The 26,562-nt window shown below is 41.6% G+C and overlaps 1 protein-coding gene across 4 annotated transcripts in view; it reads right to left on the reverse strand.

Moving 5' to 3' along the window:
* MTSS1 (MTSS1, I-BAR domain containing) overlaps window positions 1-26,562 on the reverse strand; it is a 132,878-nt gene that overhangs the window by 11,862 nt on the left and 94,454 nt on the right. For all 4 annotated transcript variants that reach the window (XM_009277237.2, XM_009277235.2, XM_009277236.2 and 1 more), the window contains exons 4-10: window positions 23,886-23,970; window positions 22,547-22,638; window positions 20,727-20,801; window positions 9,473-9,630; window positions 8,093-8,200; window positions 7,045-7,142; window positions 4,807-5,017 (exon numbers count right to left, since the gene is read on the reverse strand). In XM_009277237.2, the coding sequence (XP_009275512.1) occupies window positions 4,807-5,017; window positions 7,045-7,142; window positions 8,093-8,200; window positions 9,473-9,630; window positions 20,727-20,801; window positions 22,547-22,638; window positions 23,886-23,970 (827 nt within the window). The remainder of the gene's footprint in view (window positions 1-4,806; window positions 5,018-7,044; window positions 7,143-8,092; window positions 8,201-9,472; window positions 9,631-20,726; window positions 20,802-22,546; window positions 22,639-23,885; window positions 23,971-26,562) is intronic.

Consider the following 26,562-nt stretch of genomic DNA (forward strand, 5'->3'; position numbering starts at 1 on the left):
TTGTTCTTGGGTAGTGTCCCACTGCTTGGTGTGGTATGTATGAATTCCAGCAAGGATATAAAAAAAAGGCTGTATTTTGGGCTACTGGACTGTATGATTATATTTTCCACCTGTTGCCCTACTAACCTATAAAAGAACTGCAGTTATCTTGGATTACTTGCATCCTTTGTTTCCTACGTTTTCTGCTCAAATATAGTATTGCTTTCTTAACCCCTTCCCTTCCTCAACTACTAGACAGGGCTTCCTGGGCAAGGTTTTCCCAGGGGACCAAATCCTAATGAAGAGCTTGGTCCAATGTCCCTCTGCAGCCAGTGGAAGACTCCTCAGTTACCTTTCAAAAAGCCCTGCATAGTGACTCAAGGTCACCTCCTCAACTTGTCTCACTTCCAGGAACATGTCTCTACTGACCCCTTTTTTCTAGTCAGGGACAAACCCTTGGGAAACCTAATCTGAAAAGGAAATTTAGGAGAAAAACACCTGGTGATAACTGATACATTTCAGTTGTTTGTTGGGTTTTTTTAAGCTCTAATTTAGGAGCATTTCTTAATTTACATGGAAAACTGAATAGTTTTAACAATGTATTTCCCCTATTCTAACTTCAAGCTGTTTCAAGCAATGGAGTCTCCTCAAAAGCAAAATCTTTCCAGCTTGCTAATTTGTACATGTGGAAGCAAGTTCACATCTAGTTTCCCTCTACTTCACTGTTTAGGGAAAGTGATTTCCAGAATATTCTAACAATAAAGACTTAGTCCTCTGCTGTTTGACAGCACATCAGCAGGGTTTTTTTCTTCATCTGTTTCTTTCTCTTTCTCTCCCCTTGCTTTCATCCCCACCAAGTCATAAGCAGCCTCTAAAATCCAACTGTGTAATCATTTCCTCTGTGCACGTTCACTCCAAGTCCAGTGGATCTTTCTATTATCATCCCCCTAAATCAGACATAACTGTTTTACTACCATACTACTTCATCACAGATACTCTCAGGCCTTTGTCTACTACACAGGGCAAGATGCAGGTTTAGCGGCATCAGCCATGTTGGATGTTCATCCAAGAGCTACTCTGTGCTCCCAGCAGCAGGTCTGTCAGAAGGGCTTTACATGGTGTCAGTACATGCCATGGGCAATGCCAGCCAGGGCTGACCTCAAATTTGGCGTTTAGAGAAACTGTTCCGCTCCAGAAAGAGACCTCTGCTGCTTTTCAGCTGTTCAGCTATACCCAAATGCACTTGCTTAAGATTAAAGCATTTTAGAGTGACCTTTCCACATGTTGTGCTGGTTTTGGCTGGGATAGAGTTAATTTTCTTCACAGTAGCTGGTATGGGGCTATGTTTTGGATTTGTGCTGAAAACAGTGTTGATGACACAGGGATGTTTTCGTTACTGCTGAGCAGTGCTTACACAGAGTCAAGGCCTTTTCTGCTTCTCACACCACCCCACCAGCGAGTAGGCTGGGGGTGCACAAGAAGCTGGGAGGGGACACAGCCGGGACACCTGACCCCAACTGACCAAAGGGATATCCTATACCATATGACATCATGCTCAGCATATAGAGCTGGGGGAAGAAGGCGGAAGGGGGGGACGTTCGGAGTGATGGCGTTTGTCTTCCCAGGTAACCGTTATGCGTGATGGAGCCCTGCTTTCCTGGAGATGGCTGAACACCTGCCTGCCCATGGGAAGGAGTGAATGAATTCCTTCGTTTGCTTTGCTTGCGTGCATGGCTTTTGCTTTACCTATTAAACTGTCTTTATCTCAACCCACAAGTTTTCTCACTTTTACTCTTCCGATTCTCTCCCCCATCCCACCGGGGGGAGTGAGCGAGCGGCTGCGTGGGGTTAAACCACGACACATGTACAGTTATCTGATATGGGCTAACACTTTTACTCCCAATGATGTTAACAGCAACACTGCAGAAAAGAGACAGTACTAAACCAGTGTAAGGGCACAGCCTGGTTTTATAATTACTCTTTTTCCTATCTTTGCAGAGTGTGATAACTCTAAAGACTTACTACTCAGCAACTCTAGGCTGAAAAGCAGTTTTCATTTTGCCAGTCATCTCTCCTCTGGTATAGTCTGTACCTTGTTTAAATCTCTACTTAATCCTTGTTTGAGATTTCCCCCTCCCCCCATCTATGTTTTTGAATAAAGTCAGTTTAATTTTCAGTGACACTTGCTTGTCTAAAATGTAGGTGAGAGCATAAAAGCTTCACATAGCTCAGATACTCTCATTCCCATAATATGGGAATTTTATGTGGCCCCTTTCTACTTTTTTTTTTTTAATCCATTATTAAAAGAAAATGGGCTTGGTTGTCCTCAAAACTACCGCTGCCAGTAGATGCCACAGCATGTAGCTAGCAAACATCCACAAAGTGTCCACCTGTGCAAGATATATAGCTTTTAATTTCCTTTGTTGATTCCAGAGCTTGCTTTTCTGCTTTCTCAGTGTCACTACCAGAAAGAATGTCATCAGTGTTTTAGAAACAGTCAGCAGCCGATACCGCTGCTCCTCCCCACCCACCACCGAGCCTCAAAAGCACAATACCACAAGGAAGATCTGTCAGTTGGTTAGAGACACACAACATGAAATAACGCTGTAAATTGAACAGCTTCTCGGTAAGCTCACGATCACAATTATCTGTCAGCACAACACACACATTTTACTTAGTGCTGAACACACAAAGCAAGACACTTAAGCAAAGATGAAGCGGCCAGGCAATGCTCTGTTACCTTTTCCTCTGCGTAAAGGTATACAGAACTAGAGACATACAGAGCACATACCTATTTGTTATACCAACACACTACACTTGTCAAGTCAACGCCACACTGCTGCAGCCTTCTACAGCTCAAGAATAGCTCAAGTGATGCTTAGATCAATTTGCAACTTTATGGACAGTTTCTAAAATGAAGTGAAAGCATATGAACTTAGCTGGTGTAAATCAGCGTGACTCCCATCAACTTTCAGGATGTTCTGCCAGCTGATACCGGCCTAAGTTCTCTCCCCGGCTTAACAGGGGAACTTGCGAAGAGAGGTGCTGGGTTTTTTCCATGCTAAGGGCAATTGTAAAGTTACATCCTCATCTGCAAACACAGCATCATCATCTAGATTACTGCCCTTTTATGCAGGTGCAGTGGATACTATGAAAACCAAAGATGATGCTAGCATGTATAACTGATGTACGTATCTTAAAAGCCAACTTCCTTACCTTGTTACTATTCCAGTTTACTTTATTATTGCTCATTTACTTTTTTGCATTTCACTTAGGTTAGCCATAGCCAATCTAAACAAAACATTCGTTTTATTAGTGTGCACAAAGTTCTTCAGGATGTCATCTATAAAAAAATGCTGATGTGTCCAGACTGGGGACAGTGCAGAAGATGTATTCATTTGAAAACAAAGCATTTCTATTAAAATGAAAGAGGTAAATATATTAAAAAACTGTTGAGCTTCCCTTGAGAACATGTTCCAAGCCTAAACGAACCAGCATTGTTTTGGATGATACCCTAAAAATTTCACTAAGGGTGCTACATACCAAATGTTCTGCAAAAAGTAAGGGTCTGTGTGCTCTCAAGGTCTAGGAGTAGTTTAAGTGTGGAGGTGACACTTGGTAACCACTAACACTGAAATTGTTGGCTGCTTGCTGACTGTGAGGATTAAAGTTATCATTGCCTACAAAACCATCTACTCCCCAAGGAATGCAACTACACTTATTAAACTAAAGGACAATCTTCTCCAGTGACATCAGGGTGTATTAAAAATGAGTGATACTCAACAATAGGATATTAAGTCCACTTCAATTTGTAACTAAGATTTACGATGGGATTTATAACGTGAGACGGCAGTTCAGCCTTGTTTAAAAAATATTGCAGTTGCCGTGTGATTTGTTAAAAAAAACAAGACAGAAAAGGGAATTCAGGTGCTGGAAGATACATGCCATGGAGGCACGCAAACCTCTGCCTGCAGGTGGCCAGCTAGTTTTTATAGGAGTGATGCCGTGAACAAATAGAGCAGCAAGTTCCTTCTGCAGACCAAAAAATGCTCTGGAAAAGTTTTGCTTATATTTATAGTGAAATCCTCTTAGTTTGACTGGGTTCAGGACATTATCTTATATGATTACACAAACACTCATTTCTTATGAGTTCCATAAAGAATTAAAAATACCTCTCATTTTCATGCAGAAACCTTATTTCTGCAAGGTGCTCAACTGAGAGTCAAAAAGAGCAAGTCTATCCACAGAAAGGGATGTCATAACAAAAGGCAAAACCAATTTCATATGATACTGCTAATGGCATTTTGAGTATTCCAGGCCCTTTGCAGGGGAGGAATAAAAGTCGTGTCTGACGCCGAAGCCGCCAGTATCAATACTAAGGCTGTCAGAAGGCTGTTCTGGCACTGATCTTTGTCCAGTAAACAGCCACCGGATATTAACAACTTGCAATCTGAGCAGGATATTAACTGGTAACCTCAGTGGGTAAAGTGAGTATTATTCCCTCCTGTAAGGTGGGACTTCTTGCTCTTTCTCGTCTGTTAAGTATCTGAAAGTTGGGCATCTAGGCTCCCTCCAGGGCCAGAGTGAAAACCAAATCCCTCGAGAGTGACTCATCCCTTTCTTCAGTGCTAACTGCAAAAGCAGCATAAACCACTCCAGCTAGAGGCCCAACTTTTAGATGGATGAAGTGCAACGAGACAAACCTTACCCTGTGTTTAACCTGACTCCAAGGTACCCCGAAACCACACCAGATCCTTTCTGTGAAAAGTGAGCCAAGTTAGAGAGTCCAGCTCACGCTCAGGTTTTTGTTCTCATGCTTGCACGTACCTGGTTAGGTGCTTCTGGTGGCATGGGGGATGGCGATTTGGACTGGAAAGCATCCTGGGACATGAATCCAGAATCATGGGAGGACACACTGGACAGCCTCATGGGTGCCTGCTGAGGCAGATTGGAGCTGCGATAGCGATAGTGTGAACTAGGTGAGTGCGAGTGCGAGCCACTGGACCGGGAATCACTACTGTTAACGCTGTTCAGACTGCTGTGAGAGACAAAAGGAACAAAGAAAGGGAAGGGGAGAGGAAAAGACACAAGGGTGGGGTGGGGAGAGACCCATATACAGTACAATTAACATTCCACATGTCTCTAGCATAGCAACAGGCAGCATAAACCGGAAAAGAAAAAATGTTGACAAATTAAATTTAAATATATATATATATATGTGCACATATATATCAGTAAAGAACCGTAAGCAGCTGCAGTATCCCTTGCGACCAGAGAGAAAATGGCATTTTACCTTGAATTTCACTCAAATGATCAAATTCTGTAACCACTCAGAGTTCCAAATCAGGTTAGGGACGAAGGGATCGCTACATGCCCTCTCTAGCATTTGCACAGCACTTGCACAAATGTCTGCTGACGGCTCTCCCCTATTCCTGACTTACTCCTTGTTGCTCTTGTACCATGGCTCAAATTTTCAGTGGGATCTCTAGCAGGGGTCCAAAGGCATCACAGTTCATCTAAAAGTCTGCCTCTAGGCATGCTGTTGCAGTCAGTCAACAGGCCAACGTGTGAGACTTTTGAAAGCATCACCAAAACCCCATGCTTCAGAGTACCTGGGACAAGTTTCGCTCACATGCAGGCTTTCTACCAGAACAAAAGCATGTCACAGCATATTGAGTGAAGTCAAGCCTCTGGGTACATAGCTTTAGTTAGTAAGAAAGACGATCAGAGAATTGAAACCCCAAATTAATATCCATGAAAAAAAAATATTTGATTTTTCAAACAGAGAGATTGATTTTTAATCTCCAGTATCCATGAATGACAGCAACGACATGCCAGCCACAATGTGGGAGCCTTTGAAGTTTCCTGCTGGGGTGGCTGAGCAGGACTATAGCAGGATGCATCAATCTGAAGGCAGCTTCCTACCTTCATTGGCAGGAGCCCACTGACTAGCTGAAGGGAAGGCTCTAAAGGATACATGGGTGAGGACTGCACCTCCTGCTCACAAATTCCATGTAATACACAAGATGTACAAGTTGGCTTGGAGCAGGGGAAGAGGAGTTCTGCCTTATTTTACTCATACACAACAGTCTGTTGCCATACAGGTTTTACCACACAAGAAGATGAGGTTGATTAGGAGCAGTTGATGGATTTTTTTTTTTTTTTTTGCCATTTTCTTTTACAGCTTCAGGATATTGCATCTTTAAGCCTGTGCTCATTGCTCTAAATATGCATGTTTTCATATATATATATAAAAGTACTGAAGTTTTTTTTTATATATATCTGCATGCAGAGACAAGTAGGTACATAGAACAAGTCATGTTCACTTGCTCTGACATGCTGTAGGTAACTTTGCTCATACACAGGGAACCTATAGTACCTAATTCATAAAGCAAACTAAAAGGTAATCATTTGAGAGCAGCTAGAAAGGTGTTGAGCAGAATACACAATAGGATATCTTCCTTTTCAGTAAAAGGAAAGAGTAAATGCAGACACCAAGGTATGGGGGCAACATGCTAATAAACTGTTTTATGAGAGAAAACAGTTTTTACGGAGAAAGCATAGACAGAATCCAGTGTTTCAACATATTTCAGGACAGCATTAGACAGCATTAAACAGTCAAAAAAAATTGTATCAAAAAAGCATTTCCATCTAACAGACTGATAGGGCAATTGCCAAGGATGTTTTTCCTTTTCAAACAGTTCAACTTACTGATTAGTAACAGCTACTTAGAATAATCTAAAAAGTTATCACATGAAAAACAGAAAAGGAAATTATGAACGAACAATCTCAGAGCTTAGATCAGTACAGTCTGCTCTTTGATCTGAAATGGATTCAAGAGAACTGAATCAAAAGCATCTTCAAGTTGTCTTGAGTTTAAAAGTTGTTCAGTCATGCCCATCCTTTTTAATATTCCCAGTCACACACTTAAACGGAGAAAGACCATGAGGGATTGATTTCATTAAGAGTTGTTATTTAAGTATGCATACAAATCCATACCACAGTCTGAACTTGCCTTCCTTTGCCCCCAAACAGGTTAAAATTAAATATTACCAGTCTACTTACCTGCAAACACTAGATTTTCTGGACATGGTAGTACTGGGAGAGGATGGAGGAGTCTGATAAGACCAGCTGTAATCAGAACCTTTCAAATCTAAAATTACCTGATGAAAGATAATCAATAGCATCAAGGACGTGGAAAATTTTTTTCCCCTATTAACAGAAAGCATCTGCTTGTCATACAACATTCATCACCACTACAGACTTTCAGTGCCAACTGACCCAGTCTCAGTTCTCTTCCAGAATTAAGACTCCGTATATTACACAGGAGAGTCAGCTTCATCCTTGGCTTTCCAGGAACTACAATACTTCAACACTAGGGCTGCTATCACAGAAGGAAAGTTCATATTTGAATGGAAAAATCTTTAAAAAGTAAACTGGAGATTTATTTTATGCATCCTGTAAGCTGCTTTGTTTTGGTTTTTTCCCCTTAAAAAAAAACTATTGCAGCCATAGAGTTTAAAAACTGTTGCATTTTAAAAAATTAATCGAAGATCCAATATTCAACCACAGCAGAGCTTCCCTCCTTTACACTTCCAAGTCAATGATAAGGTGATTAAGGTATGACAAGAAAACTAAGTTCACACAGCAGGGTTGGAGAAAAAGGTCCTATCTGGAGTCATTTAATGATACACATTTTCCTATGCATTTTAAGGACAGCATGGAAAAATGCTCAAATGTTAGACTCCATCAAGCTATCTAACCCCAGCAATCTTGCGACCACATAAAGACTGGGATGCTCAAATGTACGGCAAGGAGATGACACTCATTCCTCATGTACTCTCAGCAGAAACTGGGCATCTTCATATACTTCGAAGTGTTACTGCTACCACTTCACACCGGTCTCACCAAATACTTCAGGAGCACTCAGTTGGTACTTCACAATAATTTTTTTTTTTAAATTGCTTATGTTAAAAATGACCTTGCTGCAGTGAAGCATCTATAAAACATAGTATGAAGCCACTAAATGCTAGTAGTCAATATTCCTCATAACACAAAAGGAAAACCGGTACAAGCTACAAATAAAAATGTTTTCCAGGTAACGACAGCTAACCTGTTCACTTGAAGATGGCAATTTGTGTGGATCCATGGTGAGACTTTTCAGGTCATCTGATATAGTTTGTAAATGGGTTATCTCTCCTAGCATTGATATTTCTTCTTCCTGAAAAGGCAAAAGAGCAAGGCTAATCACAGCCTTGGTTTTAAAAATCAGACCCATAACACCATACACAAACTTTTTCTTTTTGCTGATGACTGTGGGAGTGCCCAGCGGAGCTGCTTTTTCTTTGCCCATTAAGCAATCACTTCTTATGGAAGAGGGTTGAAAATACTAATTCAGAGTTTTATAACTACTTTAAGTTTGCTGTAAGTTCTGAGGCCCAGAAATGTTGTCTCTCATCAGTGAGAGAAATAAGTCTCAGCCTTCTTTTTGTGACATCTTCAGAAAAAGAGTGTCATTTTTACTGCATTTGGAAAAGATTTAACTCTTCTATGTATACTCACTAATGTGCCCTAAGGATTTTAACCTTGAACATAAACAGGGGTTAAACTCGTACTTTTTGCTAGTTTTTGGAAACTTTGAGATAAAGGCACTATACAGAGCATTAATACATCTATGATTCATTCTGGCTCAGGCTACATCAAGAGCTAACTCAGATGATTCCTGCACCGTAAGTTACCATAGTAATCCCTTAGCTACCATGGTAATTTCATCCAGGTCCTCAGAGTCTGGAATCCACCTCCTCCTGCTCAGCCATCACCCCCCCCACACTTCTCTAACCATGGTTTTCTGTTGAGACTGATGCTCTTTGCAAACAAGCATTGGGAACATTTTCCCAGTACGCTGGAGACCCTTCAGAAATGCATCATGCTTGCACAAAGCCACAAACAATTCATCGCTGGGCTTCAGACAACCCGAGATGATGAAAATATACTCAAACCTTTTCAATGAACTGAAAAAGCTGTCATGTAGGAGGAAAAGAGCTGCCAGAAAACTGCATGGAAGCAGCCTGCAATCTGTCAGATAATGTCATTATATACACAGGGGAGGTCTTGAAACATTTATCAGTCCTAGCACTGGAGTAGGAGTAAGGAAGATTTATATTAAAATGTGATGTTAAGAAAAAAAGCAGTGGAAAAAACTGCATTAGCAATGCCTCAGGTCGGTATGCAGATGGAACTCAAGCCCACTTAAGTCTTTGTGCCCATTGTTTCCCCATTAGTCATCTTGACAGTATTTGGTGTCTTCAGTCGCTGAATTACTCCAAATACCTTCAAGAAAGGTCCCAACTCTCACCACTTGCTAGGCAGAGATGCAGGTTGAATTTTGGCTCTAGAAATTAATTCCTAAGACATAATGAGCTACTCTTTTTAGAAGCTTTTGGCCACTTATCTAATTTGTGAATTGTACCGACTTAAAATGGAGAGCTCTTACTATCACGGGCCGCAGCATCGAGATGAAAGTACAGAATCGACCGCGCTCCTCGATCAGAGCTTTTCTGACAGCTTGCTTCTCAGTTTCTTCAAGCAGCAGGTACTTATCATTGACATCTTGTAAAGCACTATCCAGCTGGGGCTGAATGTCACCCCGTCCTGTATGCAGGAAACAATCAAGAGTACATTTGTCAAAACTGTGGATCTCCATAGAGGAAGACCTTATTTTCAGCCAGCACTGCTGCCGGATTGTGCTTTTGCAATTCAAGTCTCAACCAGCGTTTTTCCTGAATTCAAATTAGTAAGGTTTTTTTCCCTGATTAAATCAAGCATTTCATAGCATTTATTTTTTCCCCCTTTTGCATAGAACAGAAATCCAGCTCAATTCAAAAGGTTTCAACAAGCCAAAGACAGCATTTCACATAAGGACTTTCTCAAAGTGTTAGCTGTAGAAACCCTTCACATCATCCTTGCTGAAAATCAACATCTTACTAACTAAGACAGTGTTAATCACTAACCACATGTATATTCCTCTTCCTTCCTATTTTTGTTCTTAGCAAGGTCCTAATGAAAACTTTATGGAGTCACTAAATGAGTGAATGAATCTCCTATATGAGGTGGTATTAAGGACATGTTACTGATCATTGGACCACTGGATTCAAGTACTCTACACAAGCAACTGCTAAAACAGTTTTCTTTGTTCCAAAGTCCAAACCAGAAAAAAAAAAACCTATCAGCATCTCACATATTAATGTCCAGTATTTGTCTATGGAAATAAAAAAAATCCAATGTTTTGCAATCAAAAAGCTTCACTGTGTTAATTATAGTCAACTCATAATACCAAAACTTTCTGTGACAGTTAAGTACCTTATTCTGCACCAATTGCTTACTCTGCATCATGCCAAAAATTTATTCCTCTAGGAATGAAGAGCTGCTGCTTAGCCATATATTACTGAGCCAACAATGCTGCAGTTGCAAGATGTTTTCATGCAGCTTACACCCCTAAATATTTCAAAGAACCTCAGTTGTGTAAATTCGACTCAAATCTCCCAGAAACCACCATCACATGCAAATTAAATATCCAGGTACATATCCATGCCACTGTTGCTAAATACCAGGAAGGTAACATTGAAAAATGGTGGGTGAGTTACAAGCAGCTACCCAAAATCAATTTTTATGGACAATAACCTTTCTGCATGGAGGATTTAAAGCTACGAGCAAGAGGAAGAAAAAAGTCTCTTGATGTGTGTAGTACACAAATGCAGATGACTCAAGGTTTGCCTTATTATCATATGTATTTCTTCAATACTCCAGAGCGAGGTGAAGTCATCAGCTCCCCTGCACTGACACACAGCCAGAGCCGCAGGAAAGAGAGCAGCAATGGAAGCAAAGAGAATCATGCTGGCTTAGCAGCATTACGGACTGGATATATCCAAATCTCCGTACAGAGCTAGACATAGTCCAGATAAAACTGCACAGATACCCACAAGCAGAGCTCTGCGATGCATCCTCAAAGAATCATGTGCAGTGCAACACCGGCACGGCCACTGCCAAGGCCACCTGGGTACCAAATTGCCAGCAGGAACACCCAGTGTCTGATCCTCTAGATTAGGCTGACCGGTGCAATGTGGTCATAAAACTGTTTTAGAAGTAACTAACTTCAAAAATAACTGACTCTGAAGTTTCAGTCACCTGCTTCCTCTCAAAATTAGCATCTGCCAGAAACAAGTTATAGAAGAGTTTTGGATAACTCCCTGAAGGTCCTGTGCTTTCTTGTCTGTCATCCTTAGGAGACAAACTGGGTCCTTCTGCTTGAAGACCATTCTGTACATTTCAGGCCCTTCCCCATACTATCCTTTGCTATCAGATGCAGCGATTAAACATTTTATGCTTCTCTGGAGTTGTTATTTCAAATTCCTTATGAAACCAAGACTTGCATTATTGCTCAGACCTCTTACTGTGAGAGCTGCTTGGAAATTACAACAGGTGAAAGAATCTCACATTGTTTAAACCTAGATACTGGCTCACTAGCGTGAATGTACCAAATGCAAAATATATTAGATGCGAACTAAATCACACACTCATTAGTTCAGCTCTGGAGAACTGCTGTAAACATTCAGCTGCTCCACCATATGATCATGCACTTAATGCAGTAAATCCTTGTTAAATGCATTCGCCTACACATTGAGAAGACACACACTTGGAAAGCAACAGGACTCCACTGATAAAGTGGGTTCAACTAGAGTGAATTTTGGTAACTTATGTGGACCTCACAGAGCACCACGTCTTGGACCAGAGCAACAAGAGCACCCAAAACATGGGGCAAAAATAAACCTCATTTACACCTGTGTAACTCACTCAATTCAACAAAGTTATCAGGATAGTGTTCAAGCTGTGTATTTTAACCCTTTGGCAAAAGCGCATGTAAAACTGCATCACTCTTCAACATCCTCTGTACCTCTACGAAGTTTCCATTTTATTCCTTTAAGCGAGTCAGGACATTAACAGACATACCGTCTCCTCACCGCTACTTTCACGGACCTGTTTTTATGCTATGGCTCTTGGGCACCTATGTAGTCAGTGAAAACACACAAGCTGTCCAGAGTATAATTCAGAACAGGAAACAAGCGTAGGTGAATCATTTAGATGAGGCTCTGAAGTCAGATGTTTATGGGGCATGATACAGCTCTCTCCTGATGTCTCCTTGCAACTCATCTTTTAGGAGCAGGAAGGCTTTATTAACATCCTTTGAAAGCTCCACAATGCAGATATCAATCTAGCAAGTCTTTTGAAATCAGGCATAACTCTTCCCACTCCCTGAATTGCCAGCTGCCTCCCATGGCACTCAGACAGCTTGGAATTTGAGGGATGAGATCTATGCCCAATTTAACCAGTTTCCTTCGCTAAGCAGAGCAGAGCACAGCCCCTCGACAGCACTCCTACTCCCAGAGGACACCGAGGATGTGAGGGCCAACTGCCGATCACCTCTGCTCCTCACCCACCTTGGGTGTCCGCTAGTTTGAATCCACTACTTATCTCAGAAGGCAGCATCGACCATCGGAGAGCAATGCAGTTCTTTTCCCCTTTGAATTACGGGGGGAAGGTCACTTGTCTATGGCATCCCTGACAACCGATTGCACTGTTTTTGCTGTGAACATGAGGCATCTTTCATAAGGAACATCAGCAATTGCTTATTCTCTCCAGCCCACATTCTCTGGCCTTTAGGTTACCCATTTGGAAACATTTCCAAACCAACACAACTATCGCAATGACAGAAAATAGTTCCAGAACAGTCTCATCATGGAGCAGCTGTAAATGTGTCCCTGGAAGGACACTCCTACCCCAGCTGCAGACAGGTTTGAATGACCCACCAAAGCAATCAGCATTAGCAATGATCAAAAGCATCAAATGTAGTCAGAGGTCTCTGGTCTGCAATCAGCCAGACATGAACGTGATGTAGGGATGGTTCTGCAGAGCACGGCCGGTTGCACTCGGAAGAACGAGTCAACAATCTGAAAACCGAGGAGAAATTCAAATCCAGCCTTTCTCAAAGTGGAGCTTTGGTGTTGCAGAGAGGACCAGAAATGCAAGACCAGAAGTTGTGGACTGACTTCTCCAACGGCACCATGCTCCAACAGCCCTGGGACTCGCTGCTTGACACAGGCAAGTAACAGCTAATGAATTGCAGAGAGCTGAACTGCTTCTCATCAATATTAACATGAATCCATTGCTACTCCAAGGACAGTCTTAATATGTTACCTTCAGAGCAGGTGCATCACATCATTACCATGACGTGCAAGAGCTTTAAAGGACCAACATGCATTAAAACCTCAGTTTTACAATGTTCTGTGTGAATCCTGGCTGAAAGCCTCATGCAGCTTCTTAAATAACCATTGTTCGAAGAGAACTTAGTAAAGAAAACGTATTAGGGAGAAGGAAAAAGGTAAATCTAATTTTCAACCCAATTTCATGCCTATATTTTATAAGATGACTTAAACCAGCAAAGCTGTCAGCAACAGCAAAGGAGAACAATGATTTTTAAATGTTCTCAGTGCAAGTCTGACTGCTAAAGTTAATGCTGTTATTGACAAAGTAATGCAGCAAATATTGGTGAAACTATTATTTTCCACATTCTCACTTAAAGTGTGCTCCCTTGCACTTTTTTTGGTGTCTGCACAGAACTTGAATATTCAATATTGGACACTTTACAGAGTGGCAGAATTTACACTGTATGAGACAATGCTGAGTACACCTCTACTCGTACAAACCAAAGCAGGCTCCAAGTCATTCATTCCCAAATCACCTTCTTTACAAGAGCATACCTGCTTCAGCTGCCAGGACGAATAACCCCTCTAAGTCCCGCACGGTAAAGCCAACAAATAAACTAATATGGATCTAGGCTGGGAATGGAAGAATTCTGCCACCGTTTATGGAGAGGTGGAAAACCTCATTGCTGGGGTTAACTTCAGACCGCTCCAGCAACCAAATCTGGGTCTTTCTGGTGGCTACTGGAGATCTGAATCAGCTGCTAATGTTCAAAAGTGCTAAGTTGTCCCTTAGAAGAAAAGTTCCAAGTTACCAAAGGGAGCTTCCAGATTGAATTACAAACCAGCAAAAACACAAAGTGTGGTTTCAAAAAAGGGGACAAGCAGCAGGCACCACAGTGCCCAGCTCCAGGACCCCGGCTGAGGCGCCTCGGTTGAGAGTCTCCTGATCTAATCAGCCCAGGCTTCTCCAAAGGGTGACACCTATATCATTACACCTACAAGTGGAGGTATGATTATTTCTCTCAAATTCAGAAACACCGCATTTCATTCACAAGAAGATCTCAAGGCAGCTACTTTAAATTTGCAATACAACTGAAACAGCACTCCAATTTAAACAGATTTGAGATGTGATCAGGCAGCAGAAGAGGAGACAATTGTGATGCTGATTTCCACCCCTTCCCCAGCATGAAGTTAAATATAGTGATTTCTTATCTATTGGTTAAGAAAGGTGCATGCGATTTTCAGAAAAAAGGGGGACTTGGATCACAGGTTTACAAAGAACAACACTAAGGACTTTAAGCTCTAGACTTTAAAAGTCGTATTAACAATAAGATATTCAATTATTTGAACATCACCTTGATGACGTGTCTATTCCATTTAACTTCTCTCCCAACTGTGACATGATTTATCAGTCCATGTTAATCCCTTTCTAAAATAAACCAGAGGTTTATCTACAATACTGATTTTCTTCTTTTACAGTGTTCCAATTAGATGCCAAAAGAAAATAAATCAAAAGATGGTTTGCTCATTAAGATTAGGCGATATTTTAGTTTCATGAGAAATTAAAGTCTAGGCAGTTAGTGGAGACCAGACACCATAAAGAGGCCACAGCAAGGGCTACAATAAACCAGCCACCAGGGTTACAGCATGGCACAGACTTACCCAGAGCCTCAGCTGTCAGGCAGGTGCGCATGGTGAGAAATTGCAGGACACAAAATTGACACAGAAAGGAAAATAAAAAAAGTCAAACTGGTATTCCAGCATTCCTAGAGTTTAGACATTATCATCAGTGCCAAGACAAGAGAGCGAGCAGTTTGGACTAGACTATTTTGACTTCTTCCGTTGCCGATAAAGACAAACACATTAGCTTTGCTTCCTGATGAGCTGTTGCAAGTTAAACTCCCGGTTATTTACCATACAGTTTTATTTTAAGAGACTTAAAACAGTTTAGGAACTTTGTTTAGCTTGCAGATTCCTAGGTGAGAACATGTTAACCCATGCTTCAGAGAAAGTGCACAACACAGACAACTGTCAAACTCTGGTCAAGCTGATGAGGTGGCACAAAGCTCATCCCCTCGCAGGGAAGAGGGAACTCGAACTTGCAAAACTCTAGGCGGGTGCTGCGTTAGTAACCACAGCGCTTTTTGATGTTCTCTACTGCAATTACATTAATAGATTGTTAATTAAATGAAAAACTAATTGCTGATGCAATGTGGAAGAACATCAAAAAGATTAACCACGATATGCGTATTTTAATTAAAAAACTTTATATATAAAGTTTTGCAATAAACCTGGCTTGCTGTCAAAAAGAGGGGAACTATCAAGAGGCATTCAAAACCCAAGGAATGAAAATAAATCAAAGTATCATCTCTGGTCACTGATTTTGCAACATGCCTTCACTGAATTTTTATAAAGTGGAGCTTACATTATAAGCTTGCAGGGGGCAGGGGGTAGGGGGTAGAGAAAAAAAAACACCAAAAAAACCCCTGCAGGCACCACGGCCTCATCCACACAGGATTTTTTCCCTGCAACAGATAAGGATAATTTGCTCATTAGCTTCTCTCCTTCTGAGCTGTATCATACTGACTCCACAGTGAGTCCTGGCTCTCACTTCAGTCATCATGCCACACTTGATCAATTTAGAGAAACAAGGCTATCTCCTGGCGGAGAAAGGGTCTGGCCAGGGGTCCTCCCTCCCCAGCCTGCTACTCCAGACAGGGCACTTGCCAAGTATAGAAAGAGTGCAAAGTACTTGAATGAGAAGGTCAGTATTTGCTTTAAGAACTGCGATGTTCTTCAGTTATAACCACATTGAAGAGCTTTATGTTTTTCAGTTAAGAGTGACAGGGTTTGCACAATCATCCTTGAGAGGAGTATAACAATATTACAGTTTCAAATACCAGAGTGTAACACAAAAACAGCTGCAAAGGCTCTAAAACACAAACAGGTCAACTTTGCTAACCAGGAGGAGGGGAAGAAAAAGCACTTTTGGCAGTATTACAGTAAATTAATAATCATGTTCTACTCTCTCAACTTCATTAAAAGTAAGAATACTTTCCAAAACTGCTGCATACTCAAAAGTAGAGGTTGTGAGTTTGGCTACTCAACGTTGATGGGACACAAGATGAAATGTTGTACTGAATGTTAAGGGCACTCTGCAGAAACTTCTATGAATGGTTTAGAGATAAAACTTAGTTTTCACATTAACACGTTATATTATTGGGAGCATTACATATTACTCCTTTTCACAAATCCGCTTAGATTTAAAGATTTTCCTCAAAGCTCACACACAGTGTCATATGAAGAACCTGAAAATGAAACCTACCAGTCAACTTACAGGCAGAAGGGAAACCTGTCTAGTTAATCATTAATAGCCAAGCTAAAACAGAGAAAATAAAGCCAACATGCACTCCAGATTTTACATATACATTCAGTTATATTTTAAGTTAGTCACTTGATGTTTTTTTTTTAAACTAAGAATCATGCATTTTGTTAACCTTCCAAAATGGTTACATGCAGAGCCACAGCTGCTGTCTCTCCTCTGAATTCAATATAGCATCAACAGCTTCTAGCAGCTATGGATCCACTTATGAGGCCTTGACTCAGCAGAAACCTAAACATGGAATTTATTTTAAATATATGCATAATTATTCTGCTGACTCAGGTTAGCTGGGCTGACTTCTGATGTCCAATGTTTGTCTGAAAACAAAGAGCAATTTAGAAGATGCATGCAGTTCCATGCACTATGTAGCTTCATCTGTTCAGACAAGAGCTAAGTTTCAACGCTGGGGTGGGCAACATGCCCTACCAGCCTGTTCCCCTTGGGAACAAGGGTGTAAGGAAAAGGATGCACCTTGAAGATCACCATGACAGCCCCAGGGACTTCATGGATCTGGGAGGTGCACCAGGAACCTATTTAGACTACATATATTTAGACTTCATATGGATTTTTATTTTTTTTTAATAGTCAAAGACAACAAAAAGAATAAAAATTATCCCTGTAAGGTCTTTTGAAATGCAAGACCTTCATTTACAACACAGACTTGTCATTTTCCCAGATATACTCTAGCAAACTTCCAAAAAGGACCCCTAACACCTTTTTGTTTTGTTTGGAAAGCTTGGTGTTTTCCCCATCACTTCAAGCTTTGGAAACACCTTTACTGCAATTAACACACCTACTCTGCAAACGTAATTTCTAATAAATGATCTTAAATGCCCTGCCTGAACTTTCAACTTGGCCCCAAGGAACCAGAACAAACAGACCATGCACAAGCCAGAGAACAGGCAAACCCCAACATATTCAGCCCCTTAGCGCTAAGGTGGGGTGCCCAACCTGTAGAGCTCCTGCCAGGACAAGCCACGCAGCCCATGGCCCTTTCTCCCAAACATCCTTGGGATGCAGGCAAGGAGCAAGGAGCTGCTACGCATGCTGCAGCTGTTGGCTACGAGAGGGAGCCTCTGCAGCCTGATGTGGCAGGGAGAGAGGACACCACTGCCATGACATGAATGAGAAAAGTAGAGGGTTATATTTGAGTTCCTAGATCTGAAGCTACCCAAAGCAGAAGAAAACCACTTTCCCATCCAGTCACAGCAGAAAAAGCTTGAAGGACGTTTTTAGTAGCATGCACAGTATTTAAGCAAATCCAGAATTCAGCAAACATCTCACTTGCCCACAGACGATCATAAGGTTAATTCAAAAATATTCTTACAAGCGCTAGGAAGGGAATGAATTGGTTGTTTTAGACTTCCCATAAGTGAGTCAGTAACTTTACAGAAAAATCAAAGGGACAGGTCCTGCTTGAGGAAGAACAGAACAAAAAAAGTAAGTCTGAGCAACAGGGAAACAGGAGAGTTGAAGACACAGTAAGACATTCATGCACTTGGCCACATGCCTGCCAGGACAGTTTCACCCAAGAGCTTCCCTGCCCGTAGTTCAAATCTCATTTGTGACCTAAAGCAGAATCAATTCTGCAGCTTTATCATTTTATAAATAAACCCCTTCTTGATTTTTTTTTATCCCTCAGTGACAGCAACAACAACACACTTCACTGTGTAGCGCATTAAACAGACCTGTCAAGGTGGGTACATACAAAAAAGTTTTCATAACAACATTTGACATTGCACTCAGACCAATGCTTTATTCCTTCAAGGTAGGGATCAAAAAGGCAAAGAAGGGAAAAAGCATCTACTTTTTTTTCTTCTATATTTTAGCACTATAGATAACTTGCAAGAAGACAGGGTGGACTTCCTCCCACCTCCCACCCACTCGTGCTGGGAACCCACAGGGCCAGCAGCTTTGGGCATTCATTCTCACATCCGTATGAGCCTCAGCACCTCACTGCATCTCTCCTCCCCTGGGGCTGTGAGAACAACTCTCAGCTCCTCAAAAATATTGCAGCTCCTCCTTTCCCCTGTACTGGCTACCTGCGAGCCTTCATTGCTTCCACCTTCCCCATACGCGTCCCTCTGCGACCAGCTTTAACCCCACCTCAGTCCCATTGGGTTTGTGCTCTGGACACAAATACCATGCATGTGACAGCAGTTCTGAGGGATACAGCACAGAAATACAGCAGGTTCACTGACAACTCCAAAAGCATGTCATAACAGCAAAATTAATCAAGGGAATGACATTTAAAAAAAAAAAAAGTCTTCAATCATAGCATGGCTGCTATAAAAATGATAGCAAAATGAGGCCTGTTCCACTCCCCGCTCAGAGATGTTTAATCCTGAAGGAGGACAAGACACCAGTGTGCTGACCCTCATCACTAGACATGGCACACATTTGGGGAGGCAGACAGGAACCCAGAAAATCCAAGGAGAAAGTCCACTTGCTTTAACCACTGCTGACAGACACCTACAGTGGCATCTGCAGTATGAGAACAGTGGGTTTTTTTTCCAGAAGGCTTTAAGTGCTTCCCTCTCCTCTTCCCACCTTACAGACAATGCTGTCTCCTCCTCCAAGACTGCAGATTGATTTATTCGATACTCAGAAGCAGGATAAAAGAGAGATGGAGCCAGATAGCTGTCAATTCATAGAAACAGGTTCAAAAAATGGTTCCTTCTTCCCAGATCACGGACATGCTTTTCTCAGCTCTCACCTACCATGCACGGAGGGGTTGTTTGTATCACACAGGGACAAGAAGCGATGAGACCAGAAAATGAGGGAAGAAAGGAAAAGAAACAGAGGGAGTATCACAGACTCTTTAAAGCTATTGGTCTGAAGTCAGACAATTTGTCACACAAAATGAGAAACATGTTTATGCATCACCCAAAAATAAAATCTTATCACAAAAAGTCATGTCCCCCTAAAGATGACCATTCTGATTTAAAACACTAAACTTTTCCACGGACAGACAGACACACAGAGCCTACTGAGCTAAGCTCCCTCTTGCTGGCTTCCATCTCTCCCTCCCTCATCCCTCATCTAAAGTCAGCTAAAACTCAAGAGCAGTTTTTTAGTCATGCGGCTTTCTACCAGCGTAATTATTGACTCACCTATTAGGAAGGACAGTTAGAGACGGCTCACCTGTTCCGGATAACACTTACACAATTTAAAAAGTTCAAGAAACTCCCCGCCCCAGCATTCATTTTGCTTGTCCCTGGGCTCACAGTTTTTAGGCTGGAGGGGAAGCACAAGTTACAACCTGCAGGCTGAGAGCTGCTCAAAGCACACTTCCTACCCGGCTGGGAAGAGCCCAGTGCCAGGAAAGGGAACCAGAAAGTCTGCTTCTGGACAAGCTCCGTGTCATTTTTCCAAAGCTTGGTGGGGTTTGCACTTGGCCAAGTAAAACCCTTAGTGATGGCAATGCTGCAGCTATCAGTGATGCATGTTTCCATTAACATGATGATGAAACTCCTGTGACAAGATGGTGGTGGGAGAGGAACAGGAGCATGAGATTCAGCTGCTAAAAAAGACAGATTGCCTTTGTGGAGAACTCCCTTTCTTTTCTTACTCATCTTTAGTTTTCTATGGTTGCCAAGTGCCCTCCCCCTGACAACAACCCATGCCACCTTCTCACACTCTGAGAAAGAACGTAAGGTTTAGGAGATTACAGGCTGTTAAAAGAAACAGAAGAAAGGTGGTAGAGAAAGGGAGAACAGTGAAAAATGTTAATAGTTACAGAACATTTACATAATGGCTTTTTTTTATATTATTCCAAAAGATTCTAGAAAATTTTACAGGTATCTGCACAAGTCATGTTACAGTGTCAATGTTCCTAACAGGAATAAGTTAGCAGCAAGCGCTCTATTTTAAAACATGATTGACTTTGTAAAAACAGTTTTAAGGCTTTTGTACAAGAACATTAGACGGCAGCTTCAGAACATGATTTAAATGACACATAGTAATTGTACCCTAGTGTTCAAGTACATACCAGGAATACATTACAGGGGACCGAATTATTACAATAGAAAGTCCTATCGCTGTTCAATCTTTGTCAATGAGCACAGCACAAAAGGTTTTTAACAGTACAAGTATGAAGCAAGTACCTTTCTTTGCTTTCTTCTGTAGCTTCAGTGTGTCAGACGATTTCTTTTTTATCTCTTGGCGGGCTTTTTTGTATTCTAAAAAAACACAGTCTCTATTATACCTGAAGTCAAAATGAATGTTTTTCACAGAAAAGGCTATGTTTAAAGACATTAGACTATAAATTTTAAGAGGACAGCTACTATTAATCAAAGCGACTTAGAACTCACATTTTGTAGTGCCTATACATTTGGCTTAATATAACACTTTAGGGTGTGAGCACATTCATGTACCAAAATCTTTCCCAAATAAACAAAGCCTTTACAGAAATAACAACTGAGAACACAGTACAAAATCAGAGTGCTTTTCATTTCAGAGACTCATCCACTCTCAGGAATGGAAAACAGAGATGACAGGTTTCTCGAAACATCTGTGTTCAAAAACAAGTATCCAGAAATGGCAAGGCAGAGAATACCCTGTGATCCCTCTCCAGCATGAGAGTCAGGCAGAGGGAGAGGGTGCTAAAACTTTGCCCAAGGAAGGGTCACATTGCCAGCTCTTTCTGATGAAGTGGAGCACACTGCGGTTGTCCTCATTTTCAGATGAGCTGCAAATCCCGGGAGAATTAAAATCCCAGAACAAAATATTCCACCTCTAGTCCAGGCATACTAAAGGTACCAGATATGAAAACTAATACTTTAAAAAAAAAAAAAAAGATAAAATGCATGTATGCATGTATATACATATACACATACACTTTAACAAAGGAGGTCAATGTTATTACTCTTCTATGGATGGAAAAACAGAAGCAGGCTGGTGGCGGGCACAGGAACTGTAACGGGGTCAACTGCACCCGCAACACCCAAGTCTACCCACTAAACCCTCAATCTCACTGCCACTTTGGCCAGGGTCACCCCTACCTGCAGGAACCCCGGTGATTCCTCCCTCCTGCTCATTACCTGCTTAACGCTCTCCACAGCACAAGGTGGAAGTTTTTTCAAGAGCTGCTGATTTAGCTGCTTCTATTTGACCACAGTAATAGTGGGGCAAGAAGCAAATCCTCTTTTGGAGGCAAGCACACTCCTTCCCATCAGTTCTCACCCTCCCCAAAATAAAATACGGTGATGCTGTTTCTTTCAGACATAGCAAAAGTCTTCAATTTTCAAAAGTCAGTGGTGAACTGCAACCTGCTTTCAGCACCTGTGCTAGAGGGCCATCATCCCCAATACAAGTTTTGCAAAGCCAAAAGCATCTACCAACATGCTCTTGCTGTGCAAGACTTTGCTGCCTCCTGCTCATTCCCTGAGGAAAGCCTCTGGAGCCGTCATCAGCACTACAGCTCTGAGAATCCCATGCCCAACGACACAGCTTTCCTGTTCCCCAGGTGCACATTTCTGTATCGCATCAGATATAAAATAATGATGCTGAATGTTTTACAGGGCTGTACATTCTCTGGAGGATGCTATGTCTGAGACATGACATGATCTTACAGTTAGCTTTTAACTACACCCTGTGGCTTTGCAGGAATAGATGCGGCATCCCCAATCCTCAGCACTATTGGAGATCATACACTGAGAGTGGGCTAACAAAGTTAAAACTAGTCACTGCTTACTAGTCTAGAAAAGCAACCCATCCCTTGGGGTCCTGCAAACTAAACCTTCAAAATGTATATGAAAGGGTTAAAAATTTGTTAGGCACTTTGTTAGGGAGAGGAGTGTTTTAGAAGAGAAAAGTTGCTAAACATATTTAAGCACGTCATTTAGTTCCCCAGTACAAACATGAAAAGAGGAAGAAAAACTGATATTACAATCTTACTATTAAAGAATTCTTCCTCTGTAACTACCTTTTGCATGGTCTTTATCCAGTTGATTGGCCACTTTCTTCCACTCTTCCATCTGTTCTTGAAGTGGGTTTATCAGACAGTCAATTAAAGCACTAATTTTGTTGAAAAAACACAAAGAGCAATCAAATCCTGCAGATGCCCCTATTCTTATATAGAGAGCCAAGGTCAATATTGGAGTATTTTTACTTTTTGCTGCGACAGCTACCAGTGTCACAATGTAAATATCAGAACATAAAAATGTTTACGCTGGAGAAAGCAAAAGAAAGGACTGGATTAAAAAAAATCCACATCACAGGATAACCAGAATTACTGCGCAGAAGTTCAGGACAGTGAGGAACAGAGTGTAAACCACAGGAGTGACCCGAAACAGGGCCAATGTAAACAGTTGGATCCTACTCATCTGTCACACAAAGAGCAGTTTAAATGGATACTCCGGAGACCGGAAAGGTTCATGCAGCCATGAAGATTATAAACTTAAATAACACATGCATACGCACAAGAAGACAGAGCAGTTGTACAAGCGAACAACATCCTGCCCACCGATGTGCCTCATCTCTCACCAGTGGAGTCCATGATACAGCACTAGTAATGCTCCACTAATTAATGAGATTGGAATCAAATCATTTAAATAGCTAACTCTGGGTTAACTAGACACGAAAGTTGTCTCTTCACAGCCAATTTCACAAATATCTTTGTTTTAAAAGGGAAAAAACATCCCAGGTCATCAGGCAAATGGTGGTTCACCTCAGGTGAAGTATAACTCTTAAGTCTGATTAAAAAAGGCACATGTGCAAACTACTACTTACTACAGAAGTAGGTTGTTTATGTATAGCACAGCTTACACATGAGTTAATCCTCTCCCATCACCTCTACAGTCTAACTTTAACTGCAAAAAGGGGATGAGAGAATTTGCCTTTTCCATACTTGTTTGCTGAAAGTTTCTCTCTTGGCCGCAAGCTATTTGGGCTCTCCAGTAAGCGGAGGAAGCAGCACAACACTTGCTGCTGCTTTAAAACTTAGTGACAAAGCTTAAAGTCCTGAAACAAAGACAGGTCGGTCACATCAGCAGCTGCCTGCTCAGCACCGAGCAACAGAACCGACAGTGGGAATTTGCAGCATTTAGAGTGATTTGAGGTGACAAGCCCAGTCCCCAGAACATGCAGTGAAACCCTGCATGTTCACAACACCTAGTGTGCTGCGGAGGAGAAAACACCTGCTGTTCTCAGTGACGTGGTCAGAGATCAGCTGGAAAGCCAATGCTGGTGAACAGCTTTAGGTGTTCCCCAGTAGCAAATGAAAGACGAACCTCAAGCTCTGGGCCAGGTACAGAGCCACTCACCTTGAGAACTGCCGCAGTTTGGACTCTATACTTCTGTGCCTCATACACATCCTGGTGAGAGCAGACCCAATCTCTCTGGTACCACCTGAAAAACAAAACACGAGGCAGGTGAGACCCCTGATGAGATTCCTGCCTGTGGTGTAGGCATGTCAACCAGAAGGCAGGTGCCAGGTCTGCCAGAGCAACTGTAAAACAGATTCATAGTAACAGCAGGATCGACCAGGCTATTAACTGGGCGGACCTCAGGGATATCTACCACCTTGGGAAGAGATTAATCCTTGTTCATCCAGAGACCAGAACTGAACAATTAAACACGATTAAAACACAGTTCTTCCCAGCAGTTTTATGTGCCATGAGGCCAAACTCCTTGGCAGAATAGTTAAAAAAAAAAAGGGTTCGAGATGTCAAAAGACAAGAAGCAAAGCTGGAAAGCAGGTAGGCATCTACAGACAGTTTATTTCCACATTTTGGAAGTAAACCTAGGGGATTCGATCCAATTTTCCCATATCTAGATTCTTAGACCCAACACCTCAAAAGGATTTTGCTCCTCCAGAATATGTAACTAATCCTATATATGGCCTCATACATCACTGACACATACCATCAGTGGATCCCAAGTACCTGCCATCTCAGATCACTCATATGTTTTCATTACATTGCCAGAAGGTGGCACTATTTGCTCTATACCCTCATCTCGGTTTCCGACAACTGCATGACAGCAAGAATAATTTTTTGCAAGTGTTCCTCCTCTGAAGTTTTCCCCTTTAAAAGCCCACATTCCACCATTTCCCACTTTAATCAGCACTACCAGCTTTGATCAGCCTATTAAATTTCAATATAATTTTGTTTTGGTTAGTGTTAGTTTTGATAATTGCTTAGTTCCTATTTGCAAGCCAAATTCTCAGGGTACAAACATCAACCTTTGTACAAAGCTTTTCCAAACTGTAGCATTCTCTGGAACGGCAAAGATATTAGCATCTATTTAAAAGTCTCATTTGATTATTAAAATAACCTTAGACTTGTAATATACAGTAAAATATCTTCCTTAGGCTTTAAAAATGGTATTGCGCAAGTAAAAAATACTTTCCTAGTAAAGAAACCTGAAAATTGTAATAATTTTGTTTCTTTTTTAAGCATGAAAACAAGTCACTATCTTCCTGCATTCTTGCAGGATTAAATCCTGTGCCCACGAAATGGCTCTGGAACAAAGACACTAAATAACTGGAACAAATTGTGGCTATTTGGTATTTTCCATTGTTCAAAAAGATAAACAGAAAGTCCTTTGTCACTTGCCCAATTACTCATGTTTTTATAAGGAGCTTTTGAAATAATATTATTTGGTAACACTGAAGAGCTGTAGCCTCGCTGCGTACGGGTGCCTGGGAAAAGCATACGGACTCCAGCCTGGACCCGGACCCATCTCTTCCGGCAATGCTGCACTTGCACAAGCTGCAATAGACTCTGGTAACTCGAAAAGCAATACAGAAGATGGGGAAAGGCGTAACGGAGAGAAAGCAACTGGAGGAAGAGGACAATGTCCACAACAAAAAGTGGGTATCCGTCCCAAAACATGGGCATTTTTCTTCGGAGCCACTGCCAAATAAAAGTAACTCGGAGCTTAATGCGGCACAACTCCAATGGCAGAGATGAAGAAATGAACTGAACACTTCCACGGCCATCACCAGCACAATTCCCAATCGAGTTTAAGCAAAAGGCAGGTTTTTCAGGTTGAAAACTCACTGAAATACTGGAATATTAAGAACTGGCAATGGTTAAGTGACACTGCTTTCCTAAGCCCATTATATGAAAAAAGGAAGAGTCGTTTCAGAACAATAAGTAGGAAATAAGGCACCATGTGTTTTGGAGACTAGGAAACAAGGGTCAGTTACTATTAATATTAAATTGCAAGGTAACAAAATTTTAACTGAAACCCCAATAACCAAAGTATAAATATATCCCCTCAACACACAGTACAGATGGATGGGCAAGGTCAGCAAAACAGCTATACAAAGTTAGGTCTATATATTGGTAGTTGCGCTTGTTTAAAAAAAAAACACAACAAAATAAATAAAGCCTGGGAAAAAAGGTTAATCCATGGAAAAAGAACCAAGCCCAACTGGTTGGGGATGAGGGGGGGTTACTGGTTCTTCCCACCTTTTGAAACTTCATGTTATCCATAAGTGTTTACAAGAGCGTGGAAGTATGAGGTGTTAATTTTATTCTGTGAATAAAGACTACTATAACAAAGCGAAGGAAAAGGGGAAAAAAGGATTTGAGATGTTTTTAATGCCCCTTCTGGAAACAATGTGTTGCAAAAGATGGGTTTAGGACCCTGCTTGGGAAGGGGAATGAGGGGTACTGTTGGAAAGTTTGGGAGGGCTGAGCCAGTGCCCCGGCTCGGTCAGTGTGGACCCAGGGAGGGCTGCGGGGAGTGGGTCGGGGCTGACGAGGCTCCGTTTTAACATCCTGTACTGAGGTGTGCAGGGAGTCAGACGGCGCTGGCGAGGGTCAGTGAGGTGATTTAAACTCCCAAAGCAGCATCTCTTGCCAACCATTGGCTCTGAAAGGCGCTGCTCAGCCCTTCCTAAAGAGTGTAAATCCCTCCCAAACAGCACTTAAATTATAAACTCAGCCTGCCTAAAACCAAAGTGCTGCAGAACATGATTGCTCCAAATGG

The sequence above is a fragment of the Aptenodytes forsteri genome, unplaced genomic scaffold (assembly GCF_000699145.1).
Source record: "Aptenodytes forsteri isolate BGI_AS27 unplaced genomic scaffold, ASM69914v1 Scaffold49, whole genome shotgun sequence".
Lineage (NCBI taxonomy): Eukaryota > Metazoa > Chordata > Aves > Sphenisciformes > Spheniscidae > Aptenodytes > Aptenodytes forsteri.